Below are 15,794 nucleotides of genomic sequence, written 5' to 3'. Positions count from 1 at the left end.
CATCTTGAGAGAAAAGGCAGTCAGTCCAGTCCAGGTGCAGGCGGGGCCGGGTGCAGAGCTGTGACTGGAGACCGATGGACCCCACCAGGACAGCACACCGTCTAGGTTTCCCAGGCCCCAGCCCTGTCTGTGCCTACATCTCGGGTCCTCGCAGTCTAAGGTCCACATTCACCCTCTTTTTCTGGGTTCTGGTCTTCATGGTGCCTGTAGCTCTCGGTCTATGAAGGGGGCCTCCCCCAGACCACTATGGATCCAGGGGCTCTGCACCGCTTGTCAGGTCCAGTCGTGTCCACATGCCGTGACCCGGGCCAGCTGTGGCCAACCCAACCTGTTCTCCCCTGGACTGCATGGTGAGGACGCATGCTGGGCATGGGGATCCAAGCCGTGTGAAAGTGAGACTGTCTGTGGACACCTGCTCCGAATGCACATGGCTGCTTGCCTTCAGGACGTGACAAGACAGACTCCTGTTTTTCAGGCTTCTCCAATGACAAACTCTGAGTGGCAGCTGTGGGCATTCCTGGACTCTTTACCTGTCCAGGTATATCAGGACTCTATTCATACATGTCTCCACAGGCTCTTCCCCCTCAAATCCACTGAGATGTTGCTAAAATTGCAGCCAAATCCATCCCAACTGCATTCCTGAACACTCATTCTTGGGCGAAAAAGCACACTGACATTCCCTTCGCGGTTTCAGTGAACTTACAGCCATCCGAGAAAAGGGACAGCCTGTTGTGGAGTTTTTGATTTCACGACTTTGTGAAAGTATGATTGAGAGACAGAAGCCACACACATCCAATGTCTACACTTAAGAGTTTGGAGTTTGGGATCCGTGTGAGAAAGCTTGCACGTTCCAGGCCACAAACAGGTGACCGGCTCCCAAAGCGCCCTCCTGTACCTTCATTTTTTAAATGTTGTTCGTTTCTGGTATGGAAAGCACTCCACCTCTACCCTCTCAGCCCAGATGCACGTCCATGGCAGTGTCTGCAGGCCCTAAGTTGGACAGCACAGGTCCAGAAATTATCCATCTTGTAACTGAGAGGCGTGTCCTCTGACAGCCTCCCCAACTCCCCTCCTTCTGGCCCTGGGAACCCCCGCTTCACTTTCCACCTCTGTGAGTCTGCCTACTTTGGCTTCCTCACGAAAGTATAAGGATGCCTCGTGTTGCCCTCTGTCTGCCTTCTGTCACCATAATTTCCTCTTGGTCCATCCATCTTGGTGCAACTTCCCTCGGTTTTGAGGTTGAAAGACGGTCCAGTGACATGACCTCTTGGGAGTTTTCCCCGCAGATCTGGTTGCTTCTCATACTTGATCACATGGCCCCACTTCACTGTTGCAAATACTAAATGGCAAAAAGACATCTTCCGGCTAGGACTGAGTGCTGTGCTTGGAGATCAGGGCACAGTGACCACAGAATCTGCTTGAAAAGTAAAATCACAGGGAATTTCCTGCTGGCTCACTGGTTAGGACTCTGTGCTTTCATTGCCAAGGGCTCAGATTCTATCATTGGTCAGGGAACTAATATCCTGAAAGCCATGCAGCTGGCAAAAAGTAAAAAGAATAATCACAAGGACTCTCTTTCTTTGAAGAGGCTGGGGTGCTCACCTGTACAGAAACTAGGCAACAACATCTCGGGGTGGGGGGCATGAGCTGTAAGCAGTCTTGTGAATGTGGACACCCTGAGGAGAGAGAGGCGTTGGGTGGAGTTCAGAGCCCCCACCCCCTGCAAAGACCCCAACTCTTCCTCTCTTCACTCAGGCACCATCTGCTCATGGAAGCTGGGCTTCTGGAAACCCACTTTTTTCTCTGTCCCCAGGCATGGTATTCTGACTCTTCCCTTATCAGTGTAGCCCCCAGAAACCAGTCTCACGTCTGAAGCTCCAGCCCCCACAAGTGCCTGACTGCTCAATGTGACTTTGCCCCGTCTACTCCCAGTAGACTCTGAACTGGGCCACCCAGAGTGAGGTCCAGAGACAAAGTCGGCACTGTCCCTGGGAGCCGGCTAAGATGCACCTTCTCTGGGCCTGCCCAGACCTGCAGGGTCATGATCCCAGGGATAGGCAAGGCCCAGGGTCCAGGGAGTCCACAGGCCTCCATGGGTGCTGGGCCCCTCTGAAGTTCTCAAGTAGCTGTGGACAGAGCCTAAATGTCTGTTGTGGGAGCACAGGGCCAAAGTCTTGTCTGGAAAGAGTGCTGTGTCATGGTCTCAGGGCTGCTTTGTGCCCCAGCTGGAGTCAGTGAGGGTCTCTTCTGTGAAACGCCCCCTCCCTGCTCACAGGGAGTTGTGTGCCACTGAGCTGAGGTCTGGCTTCCCTGGTGTCTCAGCTAGTAAGGAATCCACCTGTAGAGATTCAAGGGATTAGATCTGACGACAGAGGTTCATAGCATTGTACAGGAGGCAGTGATCAAAACTATCCCTAAGAAGAAGAAATGCAAAAAGGCAAAATAGTTGTCTGAGAAGGCCTTACAAATAGCTGAGAAAAGAAGAGAAGTGAAAGGCAAAGGAGAAAAGGAAAGATATGCCCATTTGAATGCAGAGTTCCAAAGAATAGCAAGGAGAGATAAGAAAGCCTTCTAAGAGATCAGTGCAAAGAAACAGAGAAAAACAATAGAATGGGAAAGACTAGAGAGCTCTTCAAGAAAATTAGAGATACCAAGGGAAAATTTCATGCAAAGATGGGTACAATAAAGGACAGAAATGGTATGGACCTAACAGAAGCAGAAGATATTAAGAAGAGGTGGCAACAATACACAGAAGAACTATACAAAAAGATCTTCATGGCCCAGAAAACCATGATGGTGTGGTCACTCACCTAAAGCCAAACATCCTGGAATGAGAAGTCAAGTGGGCTTTAGGAAGCATCACTATCAACAAAGCTAGTGGAGATGATGAAATTCCAGTTGAGCTATTTCAAATCCTAAAAGATGATGCTGTTAAAGTGGTGCATTCAATATGCCAGCAAATATGGAGAACTCAGCAGCGGCCACAGGACTGGAAAAGGTCAGTTTTTACTCTAATCTCAAAGAAATGCAATGCCAAAGAATGCTTAAACTACCACACAATTGCACTCATTTCACACACTAGCAAAGTAATGCTCAAAATTCTCCAAGCTAGGCTTCAACAGTACGTGAAATGAGAACTTCCAGATGTTCAAGCTGGTATTAGAAAAGGCAGAGGAACCAGAGATCAAATTGCTAGCATCCATTGGATCATAGAAAAAGCAAGAAAGTTCCAGGAAAACATCTACTTCTGGTTCACTGACTACACCAAAGTCTTGGACTGTGTGGGTCACAACAAACTGTGGAAAATTCTTCAAGAGATGGGAATACCAGACCACCTTACCTGTCTCCTGAGAAATCTATATGCAGGTCAAGAAACAACAGTTAGACTGGACATGGAACAATGGACTAGTTCCAAACTGGGAAAGAAGTATGTCAAGGCTGTATATTGTCTCCCTGCTTATTTAACTTCTATTCAGAGTACATCATTCGCTGGATGAAGCACCAACTGGAATCAAGATTGCCATGAGAAATATCATTAACCTCAGATATGCAGATGACACCACCCTTATGGCAGAAAGTGAAGAACTACAGAGCCTCTTGATGAAAGAGGAGAGTGAAAAAGATGGCTTAAAACTCAACATTCAAAAAATGAAGATCATGGCATCTGGTCCCATCACTCCATGGCAAATAGATGGGGAAACAATGGAGACGGTGACAAACTTTATATTTGGGGGCTCCAAAATCACTGCAGCCATGAAATTAAAAGAGGTTTGCTCCTTGGAAGAAAAGCTATGACCAACCTAGACAGCATATTAAAAAGCAGAGACATTACTTTTTCAACAAAAGTCCATCTAGTCAAAGCTATGGTTTTTCCAGTAGTCATGTATGGATGTAAGAGTTGGACTAAAAAGAAAGCTGAGCACAGAAGAATTGATGCTTTTGAACTGTGGTGTTGGAGAAGACTCTTGAGAGTCCCTTGGACTGCAAGGAGATCCAACCAGTCCATCCTAAAGGAAATCAGTCCTGAATATTTACTGGAAGGAGTGATGCTGAAGCTGAAACTCCAATACTTTGGCAACCTGATGCGAAGAACTGCCTCGTTGGAAAAAAAAATCCTGATGCTGGGAAAGATTGAAGGCAGGAGGAGAAGGGGACAACAGAGGATGAGATGGTTGGATGGCATCACGGACTCGATGGACAAGAATTTGAGTTCGCTCCTGGACTTGGTAATGGACAGGGGAGCCTCTCCTGCTGCAGCCCGTGGGGTGGCAAAGAGTCAGTCGATAGGATTTAACTTAACTGAGCTGTGACCACGAGGCCCCCAGAGGGCGCCATCCCCCATGACACAGCTCAGCTCCTGAGCACATGGGCTTCACGCTCTCTGCTTCCCCTTCACCCCTCCCCTTCCTCTGGTGACAGCCCCTGGACAAAGGGGACAGTGACAGAGGGGACAGCGAGGGCCCGCTGAGTGTCGTGGCCACCCCACCTGGGACACCTCTGAGGGAGGGTGTGTCTGTCAGCTGGCCAGGCCTCAGGCTGAGAACCCAGGAGCTGAGGGGTCATGTCAAAGGAGACTCAGGGATTCTGAGGGAAGCTCCTGGGTCCAGGACCTGCAAACCCTGCTCCCACCCGACCCCAGCACCCGCCCAGGGGCCTGGGAGCCCATGTTCCAGAACTCGAGGGCACTGGGGGCCACGGGGATGGGGGCACATCTACACCTGAAAGACCCCAGCCCTCTGCTGCTTTCTCGGTGGGGACACCCTTCACCCCTAGGTGGGCCGCCTCTGTCACCCACAGAGCTGACTCCGGGCCACTCATCCTCTTAGGTTCTGTCCCTCCTTGTCTCTCCAACCCTCACCAACTGCTGTGCCCCTTGACCTCCTTCCACTCACACTCCTTGCAACTGTGCCCTTGATTCAGCATCCAAGTCTGGGGCACTCCATAAGTCTCTGATCCCCCTGAGATGCTGAGGGGGGCAGGTGGCTGGGCTTCCTCCACGGTTGGTCCTTCCCAACCCACCCTGCCTGGGTCTTGCTCTCTCTCCTGGACAGGAGGCAGTGTTATCAGCTCGGGATGGAGGAGGCAGTGTCACGAGAGGGAAGGAACAGGGTGTCAGACCAGAGGGGCGGACCATGGGAGGAGTATGTCCTGGAGCAGATAGACTGGGCCCACGCCCAGGGAGGCCGGGTGGGAGCCGGAGACGGGAAGGGTGAAGCCTTGGTGCCTGGGGGCAGCAGCCATGATGGGCCGACAGTGGAGGTGCAGGTGGGCTCAGCCCTGGACCCTGCTCCTGCTTTTCCCCTGACAGACGTGCCTGCTCAGTCCTATTCTGGGAGACCAGTTGCTGGCTCCACAGCACCAGCAGCTTTTCTCAGCTCTGAGCGTCCCAGGGGCCCTGGGTTTAGAGGAAATGCACCTGCTGCTCCAAAGGTCCAGAGACCCTGGGCAGCTGCATGTTTTTAAGAGGCTCCAGGAGACACTGCAGCTTGTGGTGGGTGGGCCCATCTGAGTGGAGGCTAGAGCCCCTCCTACATTCCCCCATCCCATAGCTTCCCAGATCAGTGGATGTGTGTGAGCAAGCCCCTGGGCATGTGCTGAGGGGCCCAAGACCCTGTATGGTCCACCCTGCACTGAGGGTTGCCTGTCCAGCCATGCCAATGTCCCTCTAAGGATCACGCTCATCTCATGAGGCCGGGAGACAGCTCAGATGCACCTGTGCTCCTAGGTTGTGCCACCGGCAGCTGGCTCACATGTCTGAGCGGGAGACACACATCCCCCGGGCTCAGCCAGTTGCCCTGCTGGGAGGACGACCCCAACTGCCCAGCCCCCACCCTCTGGAACCAGGCTGCACAAGGCTGCTTGCAATGCTGACATTTAATGACCAGTTCTACGGGGTGACATGGACAGGGAGGCGTGTCCGTATGGCCCGGGTGTGACACCCAGAAAGGTGCTCATCCAGAGAACTGAACCAGAGCCTCTTGGACACTGAAGGGACACGACAGGGTGGCAGGGGTGCCCCCCGGGCTGAGGTGTGGTCTCACTCAGCGGAGCCCTCCAAGCAGGTGTCGTTCAGGAGTTGGAACTCTGTCTTCCAGGGTTCAGTGTCTACAGTGAAGAAGCAGGTGATGGTCTGTGGGAACAAGCACAGGGACAGAGTAGAGGGGAAGGGACTTGGGACGCTGGTGTCTCCAGCTCTAAAGCTGGCATCCAGCAAACCCTACCTTCTTGGGTGGGCAGGTCACTCTGCCCTGTCAGGCCTGTGATCTCCAGAGACTCCTCCCCTGACACCAGGATGTCCCGTATGACCCATGCCCCCAGTGTCCCAGCAGGGCCTCTGACCTGTCTGTCTTATCCAGGGGCGGAGTTCACCCCCTTGTCACCTGGATCAGGAGCAGCAGGGTAGGGCCTGGGGGGGAGGGCATGGGGGCTCAGCCTCCATCCGTCCAGCTCTAGGCAGGAGGACCACTCGGCCACGGACATGCTGCCACTCTCTCACACACTCTTTCTCCCTAAGGCGGGGCGGGGCGGTGGGTGACAACCAGGAAGGGGACATCTCACCTTCTACCCAGGGGCCTGGACCACGTGGTCAGGAACAGTCTAACTCTAGGGGGACCTGGGATGCAGCAGCAGAAATGGAACCAGTGAGTAGACAGGCCAGGGGCATACAAGTCACCAGTGACCCCTGGGCTGGCCTGCCTGGCTGGCCTCCATGCTGCAGACGACCCCTCGGTGGACTTTGCAAAGGCGTCGTCATCACTCCCCACACCGCCTGCCCTGATGCAGTGTCCACGGCCCTGTAACCTGAGGGTGGCTGGTGTGTGTCTTACATTGTTCACGTCTGGAGTTGCTTGAAAAGGACAGTTGTCGATGTCTTCGTCAAATTTCCCGCACCTGGTTCGGGCGAACTGCAGCTCCATGGAGAACACCAGGCCTTTTTCTTCTTTCTGTTCAGACTGTGAAGTGAATGCTTTCTCTTCCCATATGCACATATCCACACACACAGGCACACACACTCCTGCACACACAGGCACACACACATCCATGTTCACACATCCACACATAGACACATACATATCCATACACACAGACACACACACCCACACATACATACACACATACACACACACACAGACACACATACACACACTCACACATACAAACACACAGATACACACATGCACATACACACACACATACACGCACATATCAACACACACAGACGCAAGGACATAAGCACACAGGCACATTCACAGGGCTGGGACAATGATTTTAAGAAGCACCCTCCCTCTCACACAGTGCACTGTCTTCTTCTCCACTGCCTGGACTTCAGGCCTCGTAGCGCCCCCCTACTCTAGCCCTGCCTTTATTCCCAATACCCAGAGTCAGTCTTGCACTCCAGGCCAGAGACTGCAGGCAGAGACCCAGGGAGGGCAGGAGAGCCAGGTGGGACCCACTCCTGTCCCTGGAGGGAAGCTGGAGCCGCGTGGAGAGCACTCTGCCTTCCTTCTGTCACTCAATCCAGAGGTGCAGAGGGGGTGTCGCCCCAGCATGTCTCCTCTCCCCCAGGCACTCATGCAAAGCACAGGTACACATCCACACATGGCCACACACAGGACCGCAGAATGCTCTCGGCCTTTCTGTCTGCAGTGCATGTGAAAATCGCACCCCTGGTCATGTTCTGCAGATTCCATTGCCATGAGAACATTTTAGGATTCAGAACATGGTCTGGGGAGAGTGTAAATCTTGCTCGATCCACGGAGGAGAAGGAGCCCAGAGCACATGGGGTCAGAGGAGAGGCCCTGAACACCCAGAGGCTCCTCAGGACACGAGGCCTCCAGCGGCTTTCCCTGCTCTCTCTCTCTCTCTGTTTTCCCTAAAGAAGCCTAGTTTAATGTGATTTCCATTATGTCGATTCTAAATCTCTAATCCAGGGTTTTCTGTCTGGCTCTTTTTTTTTTTTAAATAAATAGTTTCATCCCCTCATAGTTTATATTTTGCTTATTCTTCATAAAACAAGGTGAAAAATGACAAAACTGAAAACACACCTCCCAGAGTTTAAAAAATTCCCATTATTATTTTTTTAATAAAAACTGAAACTAACCCAATAGGCTATATTTCCCTCTGTTTTATGGTTGTCAAATGATGATTGAGATCCCTTGCTGACACCACCTCCCGACCCTAGTAACAGCTGGTGAGGCCAGCAGTGGGGAAAATATGGTACCTACCAACTCCAGCCACGACCGCAGTACACGCACCACTTTGTAGGCATTCATGTCCTGGCTCCTCAGGTTGTACACGTGTAAGGCATACTCCACGACGGCAGGAAGGTAAAGCTCCAAGATATTTGTGTTTTCACTATTCTTGTCCCCTTTGCGACGCCAGCCATGAGTCACCAGGAGCCGGGGACCCAAGAGAAGCAGGAGCAGAGTCCAGGGCTGAGCCCACCTGCACCTCCACTGTCGGCCCATCATGGCTGCTGCCCCCAGGCACCAAGGCTTCACCCTTCCCGTCTCCGGCTCCCACCTGGCCTCCCTGGGCGTGGGTCCAGTCTATCTGTTCCAGGACATACTCCTCCCCTGGTCCGCCCCTCTGGTCTGACACCCTGTTCCTTCCCTCTCATGACCCTGCCTCCTCCATCCCGAGCTGATAACATTGCCTCCTGTCCAGGAGAGAGAGTGAGACCCAGGCAGGGTGGGTTGGGAAGGACCAACCGTGGAGGAAGCCCAGCCACACGCCCCCCCTCGGCATCTCAGGGGGATCAGAGGCTTATGGGGTACCCCAGACTTGGATGCTGAATCAAGGGCACAGTTGCAAGGAGTGTGAGTGGAAGGAGGTCCCGGGACGCAGCAGTTGGTGAGGGTTGGAGAGACAAGGAGGGACGGAACCTAAGAGGATGAGTGGCCCAGAGTCAGCTCTGTGGGTGACAGAGGCGGCCCACCTAGGGGTGAAGGGTGTCCCCACCGAGAAAGCAGCAGAGGGCTGGGGTCTTTCAGGTGCAGATGTGCCCCCATCCCCGTGGCCCCCAGTGCCCTCGAGTTCTGGAACATGGGCTCCCAGGCCCCTGGGCGGGTGCCGGGGTCGGGTGGGAGCAGGGTTTGCAGGTCCTGGACCCAGGAGCTTCCCTCAGAATCCCTGAGTCTCCCTTGACATGACCCCTCAGCTCCTGGGTTCTAAGCCTGAGGCCTGGCCGGCTGACAGACACACCCTCCCTCAGAGGTGTCCCAGGTGGGGTGGCCATGACACTCAGCGGGCCCTTGCTGTCCCCTTTGTCCAGGGGCTGTCACCAGAGGAGGGGGAGGGGTGAAGGGGAAGCAGAGAGCGTGAAGCCCATGTGCTCAGGAGCTGAGCTGTGTCCTGGGGGATGGTGCCCTCTGGGGGCCTCGTGGCCACAGCTCAGGGACACACAACTCCCTGTGAGCAGCGAGGGGCCATTTCACAGAAGAGAACCTCACTGCCTCCAGCAGGGGCACAGAGCAGCCCTGGGACCACGACACAGCACACTCTTTCCAGACAAGACTTCAGGCCTGTGCCTCTGCAACAGACATATAGGCTCCGTCCACAGCTACTTGAGAACTTCAGAGGGGCCCAGCACTCATGGAGGCCTGTGGACGCCCTGGACCCTGGGCCTTGTCCATCCCCGGGATCCTTACCCTGCAGGTCCGGGCAGGCCCAGAGAAGGTGCATCTTAGCCGGCTCCCAGGGGATGGTGTCAATCTGACTGGGTAGCCCAGTTCAGAGTCCCCCGGGAGTGGTCGGGGCAGAGTCACATTGAGCAGTCAGGCACTTATGTGGGCTGGGGGCTGCGGGCTTGAGACTGGTTTCTGGGGGCATCACTGATCAGGGAGGGGTCAAACTACCATGCCTGGGGACAGAGAAAAAAGTGGGTTTCCAGAAGCTCGGCCTCCGCAGGTAGGTGGTGCCTGTGTGGGGAGAGGTGGGGCTTTGATCCTGCCAGCCTGTCCCCTTCCTGCCCCTGGCACAGACAGTCTCAGAGCTGGTGTCTTCCTAAAACTCAAAACTCATTCTCATATTTAGTCAATGCCTAAGAATTGAAAATTTTCTAATTACAGCTATTACAAGGAATCTTAGGGTGAAAATTTTCTATACATTTTTTATTGAATTATAGTTGATTTATTATTAGTGGTGGGACAGGACTGAGCAACTAACACACGCACACAGAGGTGTATATACATTGTTGCTATTGTTGTTGTTCAGTCACTAAGTCATGTCCAACTCTTTGCAACCCCATGGAGTGCAACCAGCCAGGCTTACCTGTCCTTCACATTTGTTCAAACTCATGTCCAGTGAGGTGGTGATGCCATCCAATCATTTTATCCTCTGTTGCCCCCTTCTCGTCCTGCCTTCAATCTTCCCCAGCATCAGGGTCTTTTCCAATGAGTTGGCTCTTCGCATCAGGTGGCCAAAGTATTGGAGCTTCAGCTTCAGCATCAGTCCTTCCAATGAATATTCAGGGTTGATTTCCTTTAGGATTGGCTGGTTTGATCTCCTTACTGTCCAAGGGACTCTCAAGATTCTTCTCCAAAACCACAGTTCGAAAGCATCAGTTCTTTGGTGCTCAGCCTTCTTTATGATCCAACTCTCACATCTGTACACGACTACTGAAAAAAACCATAGCTTTATCCATATGGAACATTTGTCAGCAAAGCAATATCTCTGCTTTTTAGTATGCTGTCTGGATTTGTCAAAGCTCTCCTTCCAAGAAGCAAGCATCTTTTAATTTCACGGATGAAGTCATTGTCTGCAATGATTTTGGAGCCCACGAAAATAAAATCGGACACTGTTTCCACTTTTTACCCATCTATTTGCCAGAAAGTGATGGGACTAGATGCCATGATCTCAATTTTTTGAATGTTGAATTTTAAGCCAGCTTTTTCACTCTCCTCTTTCACCCTCATCAAGAGTACTCCACTCAAAGTTATTACAAGAAAACAAATGTATTTCCCTGTGTTATGCAATACATCTTTGTTGCTTATCTATTGTATACTGTGTACTTCGTCTGTCTTAATCCCTTACCTCCAATTTGCCCCTCCTCCTTCTTCTCTGTACTGGTAACCACTAGTTTCTTCCTGTATCAATGAATCTGCTTCTGTTTTTCATACAGATTTGTTTGAATTAATATTGGGGGTTCCGCATGTAGGCTGACACAGAGCATGTTTCTTTCTCTCTCACTTATGTCTCTCAGCGTAATATTCTCTATATCCATTGACATTGCTGCGTTAGAAGAACGGGGTCCTTTTTTATGGCTGAGAAGTATTGCATGTGTATTCATACCACATTATCTTCATCCTCTGGAGCGTTAGAGCTGGTGATAGATGAGGTCTCTTTTGCCCATCCCAAGGCTCAGTTGCTACGGCGGCCACAGCACTCCATCCTGTCATGAGCTGGACCAGTGCCGTGGACTTTCTTCAAGGTGCCGTTTGACTAGTGATGGAAGTGGGAAATTGGTCCACAGGAAGATGCTTCTATGGATTTCTACACTTAGGGGGACAAGTCTGCGTGCGTGTCCTAACATGAGCAGGAACCTGGCTTGGCTACCCCCATGGTTCTGAGGTCCAGAAGGGACAGTGGCAGCAGCTCCCGCATGTGGGGAGCCCACTCTGTGTGGGGCTGCTGGGGGTGCCAGTCTTGTCCCCAGGGAGTGAGGGGAGGGCATTGGGGTGACCCAGGTGGACAGGCTGGAGGAGGAGGGATCCGTCCTTCACTTTCATCCAGGGCTCCTGGCAACCCCCTGCCCGAGTCTTGTGCCCCACCCTCTCTTGTTAGCCTTCCCCCCAGATGACACTCAGGGGTCCTTGATAATTATGAGGCTGAAATCACTCCTGGGGTCTTCACATGGCTGTCCTGATGAGCCCATGGGAGTGTCACGGACCTGGATGTGGCTTCTTCACATCCCTCGTCACCCCTTTGTCAGAGCTCTGTAACTGGAAGCACTTGTACCTGGCTGTGTTCATGATAAAATGACCAGGCACTGATAATGTGGTGTCTTTGGATCCCCTAGCTCCCTCCTCTGTCACTGACTCCCCTGGAATTTGATTCCCAGTCCAATGCCCAGTTTTGCCAACCCCTCTCCCCCTTCGAGGCTGCTACCACTGGCGCCCTTCCCTGGCCTGTGGCCGACGACCGCTGTCATCACCTCCTTCCTTCCTCCTGTCTCTGTCATGAGGCCAGTCTGCCTGCAGCAGGGGAGGAGCACCAAGGAAATAGAAGCCCAGGGAAGCCTGTTCCCTACAGAGACAAAGCCCCCACATTCCAGGCCAGTGATTCTCAAGCAGGCCTTTTAGAATCCTTCCCAGCCACTGCAGACCACCTTCTGTAACCCACAAGCTGACTCTGGGCCACTCATCCTCTTTGGCTCTGTCTGTCCTGGTCTCTGTGACCCTCACCTGCTGCTGTGTCCCAGGACCCTTCAGCATCCAAGTCTGGGGTACCCCAAAAGCCTCTGACCCCTGTGAAATGCCAAGGTGGGCGTGTGGCTGGAGTTTAGCAGCAGTGGACCCTCCTCCATGGTTGGTCCTTCCCAACCCACCCTGCCTGGGTCTCCCTCTCTCTCCTGGACAGGAGGCAATGTTATCAGCTTGAGATGGAGGAGGCAGGGTCACGAGAGGGAAGGGACAGGGTATCAGACCAGAGGGGTGGGCCAGGGGAGAGTATGTCCTGGAGCAGATAGACTGGACCCACACCCAGGAAGGCCAGGTGGAAGCCAGAGATGGGAAGGGTGAAGCCTTGGTGCCTGGGGGCAGCAGCCATGATGGGCCGATAGGGAAGGTGCAGGTGGGCTCAGCCCTGGACCCTGCTCCTGCTTCTCTTAGGTCCCTGGCTCCTGGGGAGTCACATCTGCGGTCCCACAGAGAAAGAGTGAAATGATGACCAGAGATTCTTGAAGAACTACCTCCCTGCCACCGTGGAGTATGCCTTGCACATGTACAACCTGATGACCCAGGGCAGAAACGCCTACAAAGTGGTGCATGTACTGCGGTGGTGGAAGGATCCTGTAGGTACCCTCCCCTGCTGCTGGTGCATACCTGCTGTTAATGAGGGTCTGGTAGGGGTTGGGGGTGCTTAACAAGGGGTCTTGATCATCATCTGAAGCCCATAAAATAGAGGGAAATACAACCTGTTGGGTTAGTTTCAGTTTTTAGAAAAGAAATAACTTGGGAGGGTTTTAAATCTCCATCAGTCTGCTGCTGCTGCTGCTAAGTCGCTTCAGTCGTGTCTGACTCTGTGTGACCCCATATACGGCAGCCCACCAGGCTCCCCCATCCCTGGGATTCTCCAGGCAAGAACACTGGAGTGGGTTGCCATTTCCTCCTCCAAGGCATGAAAGTGAAAAGTGAAAGTGAAGTCCCTCAGTCGTGTCCGACTCTTAGCGACCCCATGGACTGCAGCCTACAAGGCTCCTCCGTCCATGGGATTTTCCAGGCAAGAGTACTGGAGTGGGTTGCCATTGCCTTCTCTGCTCCATCAGTCTACTCACATGTAAAATGTATTTTCAGTTTTCATTATATTTGAGCTTGTTTAAAGAAGAATGACCAAAATATAGACTGTAAGGGGATAAAGCTACTTACCTTTTTTTTTTTAACAGGCAGACAGAAAATATTAAAGAGATTCAGAAAAGATTTCAAGGAAATAACATTAAGAGGTTAATTTACAAAACAGAGAGAGAGAAAAAGAAAGAGACAGAGACGTACAAATAGCAGGGTGGGGAGGAAAGCGCCTGGAGTGTCAGGAGCCACGGCCCCTGGTTCTGAGGGGCCTCTGGGAGCTCACAGCCTCTCCTTGGAGTCCACATGCTGTGGGCTCCTTCTGGGCCTCCGTCTACATGGATCCAGTGTGATTTTTTAAATTAATGTATTTAATTGGAGGATAATTGCTTTATAATATTGTGATGGTCTTTATCATACATCAACATGAATCGGCCACAGGTATACATGTATCCCCCTCATCGTGAACCCCACCTCCACCTCCCTCCCCACCCCCTCCCTCTGGGTTGTCCCAGAGTCCCAGCTTTGGGTGCCCTGCTGCATGCAGCGAACATGCCCTGGTCATCTAATTTACATATGGTGATGTCCACGTTTCAGTGATCCAGTGTGATTTATAATCATCCCAGATGGCGTTCTTCATCCTAAAACATTCTCCTAGCAATGGAATCTGTACAGAATGTAACCAGGGGTATGTGGTTTTCATGTGGGCTGCAGACAGAAACGCCAAGAACATTCTGCAGAAGGAGCACTCCCGGTCCTGTGTGTGCTTGTGTGTGCCTGAGTGTGCATGCGTGTGTGAGAGCATACTGCAGCTCCATGGGGCTCCTTCCTCGCTGTAGGACAGGTGAAAGTAGTGACAACAGGGCGCAAAAGGGAATATCCATTTCTCAGCCCAGATATATCCAGTAAGCTGGCAGTCAAGCCCCTCCTGCAAAGACCCCTGTCCTGCCCCACTGTGTGGGTCTACCTGCCAGGTACGTAAGGGGGCAGGAGGGATATGTCCACTTCAGTGTCTGTCCAAACCCAGGTGGACATTGGCCTGGTATTCTCCATGGAGCTGGAGTTTGCCCGAACCAGGTGCAGGAAATTTGACGAAGGCATCGGCAACTGTCCTTTTCAAGCAACTCCAGACGTGAACAATGTAAGATACACACTGGCTGCCATCAGGTTACAGGGCCATGGACACTGCATCAGGGCAGGCGGTGTGGGGAGTGATGACGATGGCATTCCAAAGGACACCGAGGGGTCGTCTGCAGGATGGAGGCCAGCCAGGCACGCCAGCCCAGGGGTCACTGGTCACTCGTATGCCCCTGGCCTGTCTGCTCACTGGTCCCATTTCTGCTGCTACATCCCAGGTCTCCCTGGGGTTAGATTGTTCCTGACCACGTGGTCTGGGTCCCTGGGTGGAAGATGAGATGTCCCCTCCCTGGTCGTCACCCACCGCCCTGCCCCGCCTTCAGGAGAAGGAGTGTGTGAGGGAGGGGCAGCATGTCCATGGCTGAGTGGTCCTCCTGCCCAGAGCTGGACAGATGGAGGCTGAGTCCCCATGCCCTCCCTCCCAGGCCCTGCCCTGCTGCTACTGCTCCAAGTGACAAGGGGAGTGAGCCCCGCCCCTGAACAAGCCCGGGTCAGGTCAGAGGACCCAGTGGGACACTGGGGGCGTGGATCGTGTGGGGCATCCTGGTGTCGGGGGGAGGAGTCCCTGGAGATCACAGGGCTGGAAGGCCAGAGTGACCCAGGTGCCTCTGGGGTCAGCAGAGGGTCCCAGGTCAGGAAGATCTAGGATGAGCTTGGGGCTGCTCCTGGGGGCCACCCGGGGTAGGTAGGTAGGGTGGGTACGGCTTTAGAGCTGGAGACACCAGCTTCCTGAGGCCGCCTCCCCACACTCTGTCCCTGTGCTTGTTCCCACAGACTGACATCTGCTTTACTTTACGATTGCCACTGACCCATGGAGAACAAAGTTTAAACTTCTGAATGACACCTGCTTGGAGGGCTCTGCTGAGTGAGACCACACCCCAGCCTGGGGGGCACCCCTGCCACCCTGTCGTGTCCCTTCAGTGTCTAAGCAGCTCTGGTTCTGTTCTCTGGATGAGTACCTGTCTGGGTGTCGCACCCAGGCCATGTGGACACGCCTCCTTGTCTATGTCACCCCGTAGAACTGGTCATTAAACGTCAGCATTGCAAGCAGCCTTGTGCAGCCTGGTTCCAGAGGGTGGGAGCTGGGCAGCTGGGGCCGTCCTTCCATCAGGGCAGCTGGCTGGGCCTGGGGGTGGGTCTCTCCCCTTCACACAC

At 53.1% G+C, this 15,794-nt stretch overlaps 1 protein-coding gene and 1 pseudogene across 2 annotated transcripts; one reads left to right on the top strand and one right to left on the bottom strand.

Annotated features, from left to right (window-relative positions):
• Positions 1-5,856: 5,856 nt before the first annotated feature.
• LOC109567753 (cystatin-9) lies at positions 5,857-8,575 on the bottom strand. Of its 2 annotated transcripts, XM_070800650.1 has the most exons (4): positions 8,226-8,575; positions 6,828-6,953; positions 6,559-6,613; positions 6,023-6,130 (listed from the first exon to the last, which is right to left on the bottom strand). In XM_070800650.1, the coding sequence occupies exons 1-3, from the start codon at positions 8,469-8,471 to the stop codon at positions 6,587-6,589; spliced, it is 399 nt and encodes a 132-aa protein (XP_070656751.1). In that variant the 5' UTR covers positions 8,472-8,575; the 3' UTR covers positions 6,023-6,130; positions 6,559-6,586. The 2 variants fall into 2 exon arrangements, with proteins under 2 accessions (XP_019828335.1, XP_070656751.1); XM_019972776.2 differs by lacking the exon at positions 6,559-6,613 and having other exon boundaries at positions 5,857-6,130; positions 8,226-8,568.
• Positions 8,576-12,769: 4,194 nt separating this feature from the next.
• Positions 12,770-15,508, top strand: LOC109567841 (cystatin-9-like; annotated as a pseudogene).
• Positions 15,509-15,794: the final 286 nt, after the last annotated feature.

Source organism: Bos indicus, chromosome 13, assembly GCF_029378745.1.
Source record: "Bos indicus isolate NIAB-ARS_2022 breed Sahiwal x Tharparkar chromosome 13, NIAB-ARS_B.indTharparkar_mat_pri_1.0, whole genome shotgun sequence".
Taxonomy (NCBI): Eukaryota; Metazoa; Chordata; class Mammalia; order Artiodactyla; family Bovidae; genus Bos; species Bos indicus.
This window is presented reverse-complemented; position numbering and strand designations above follow the sequence as displayed.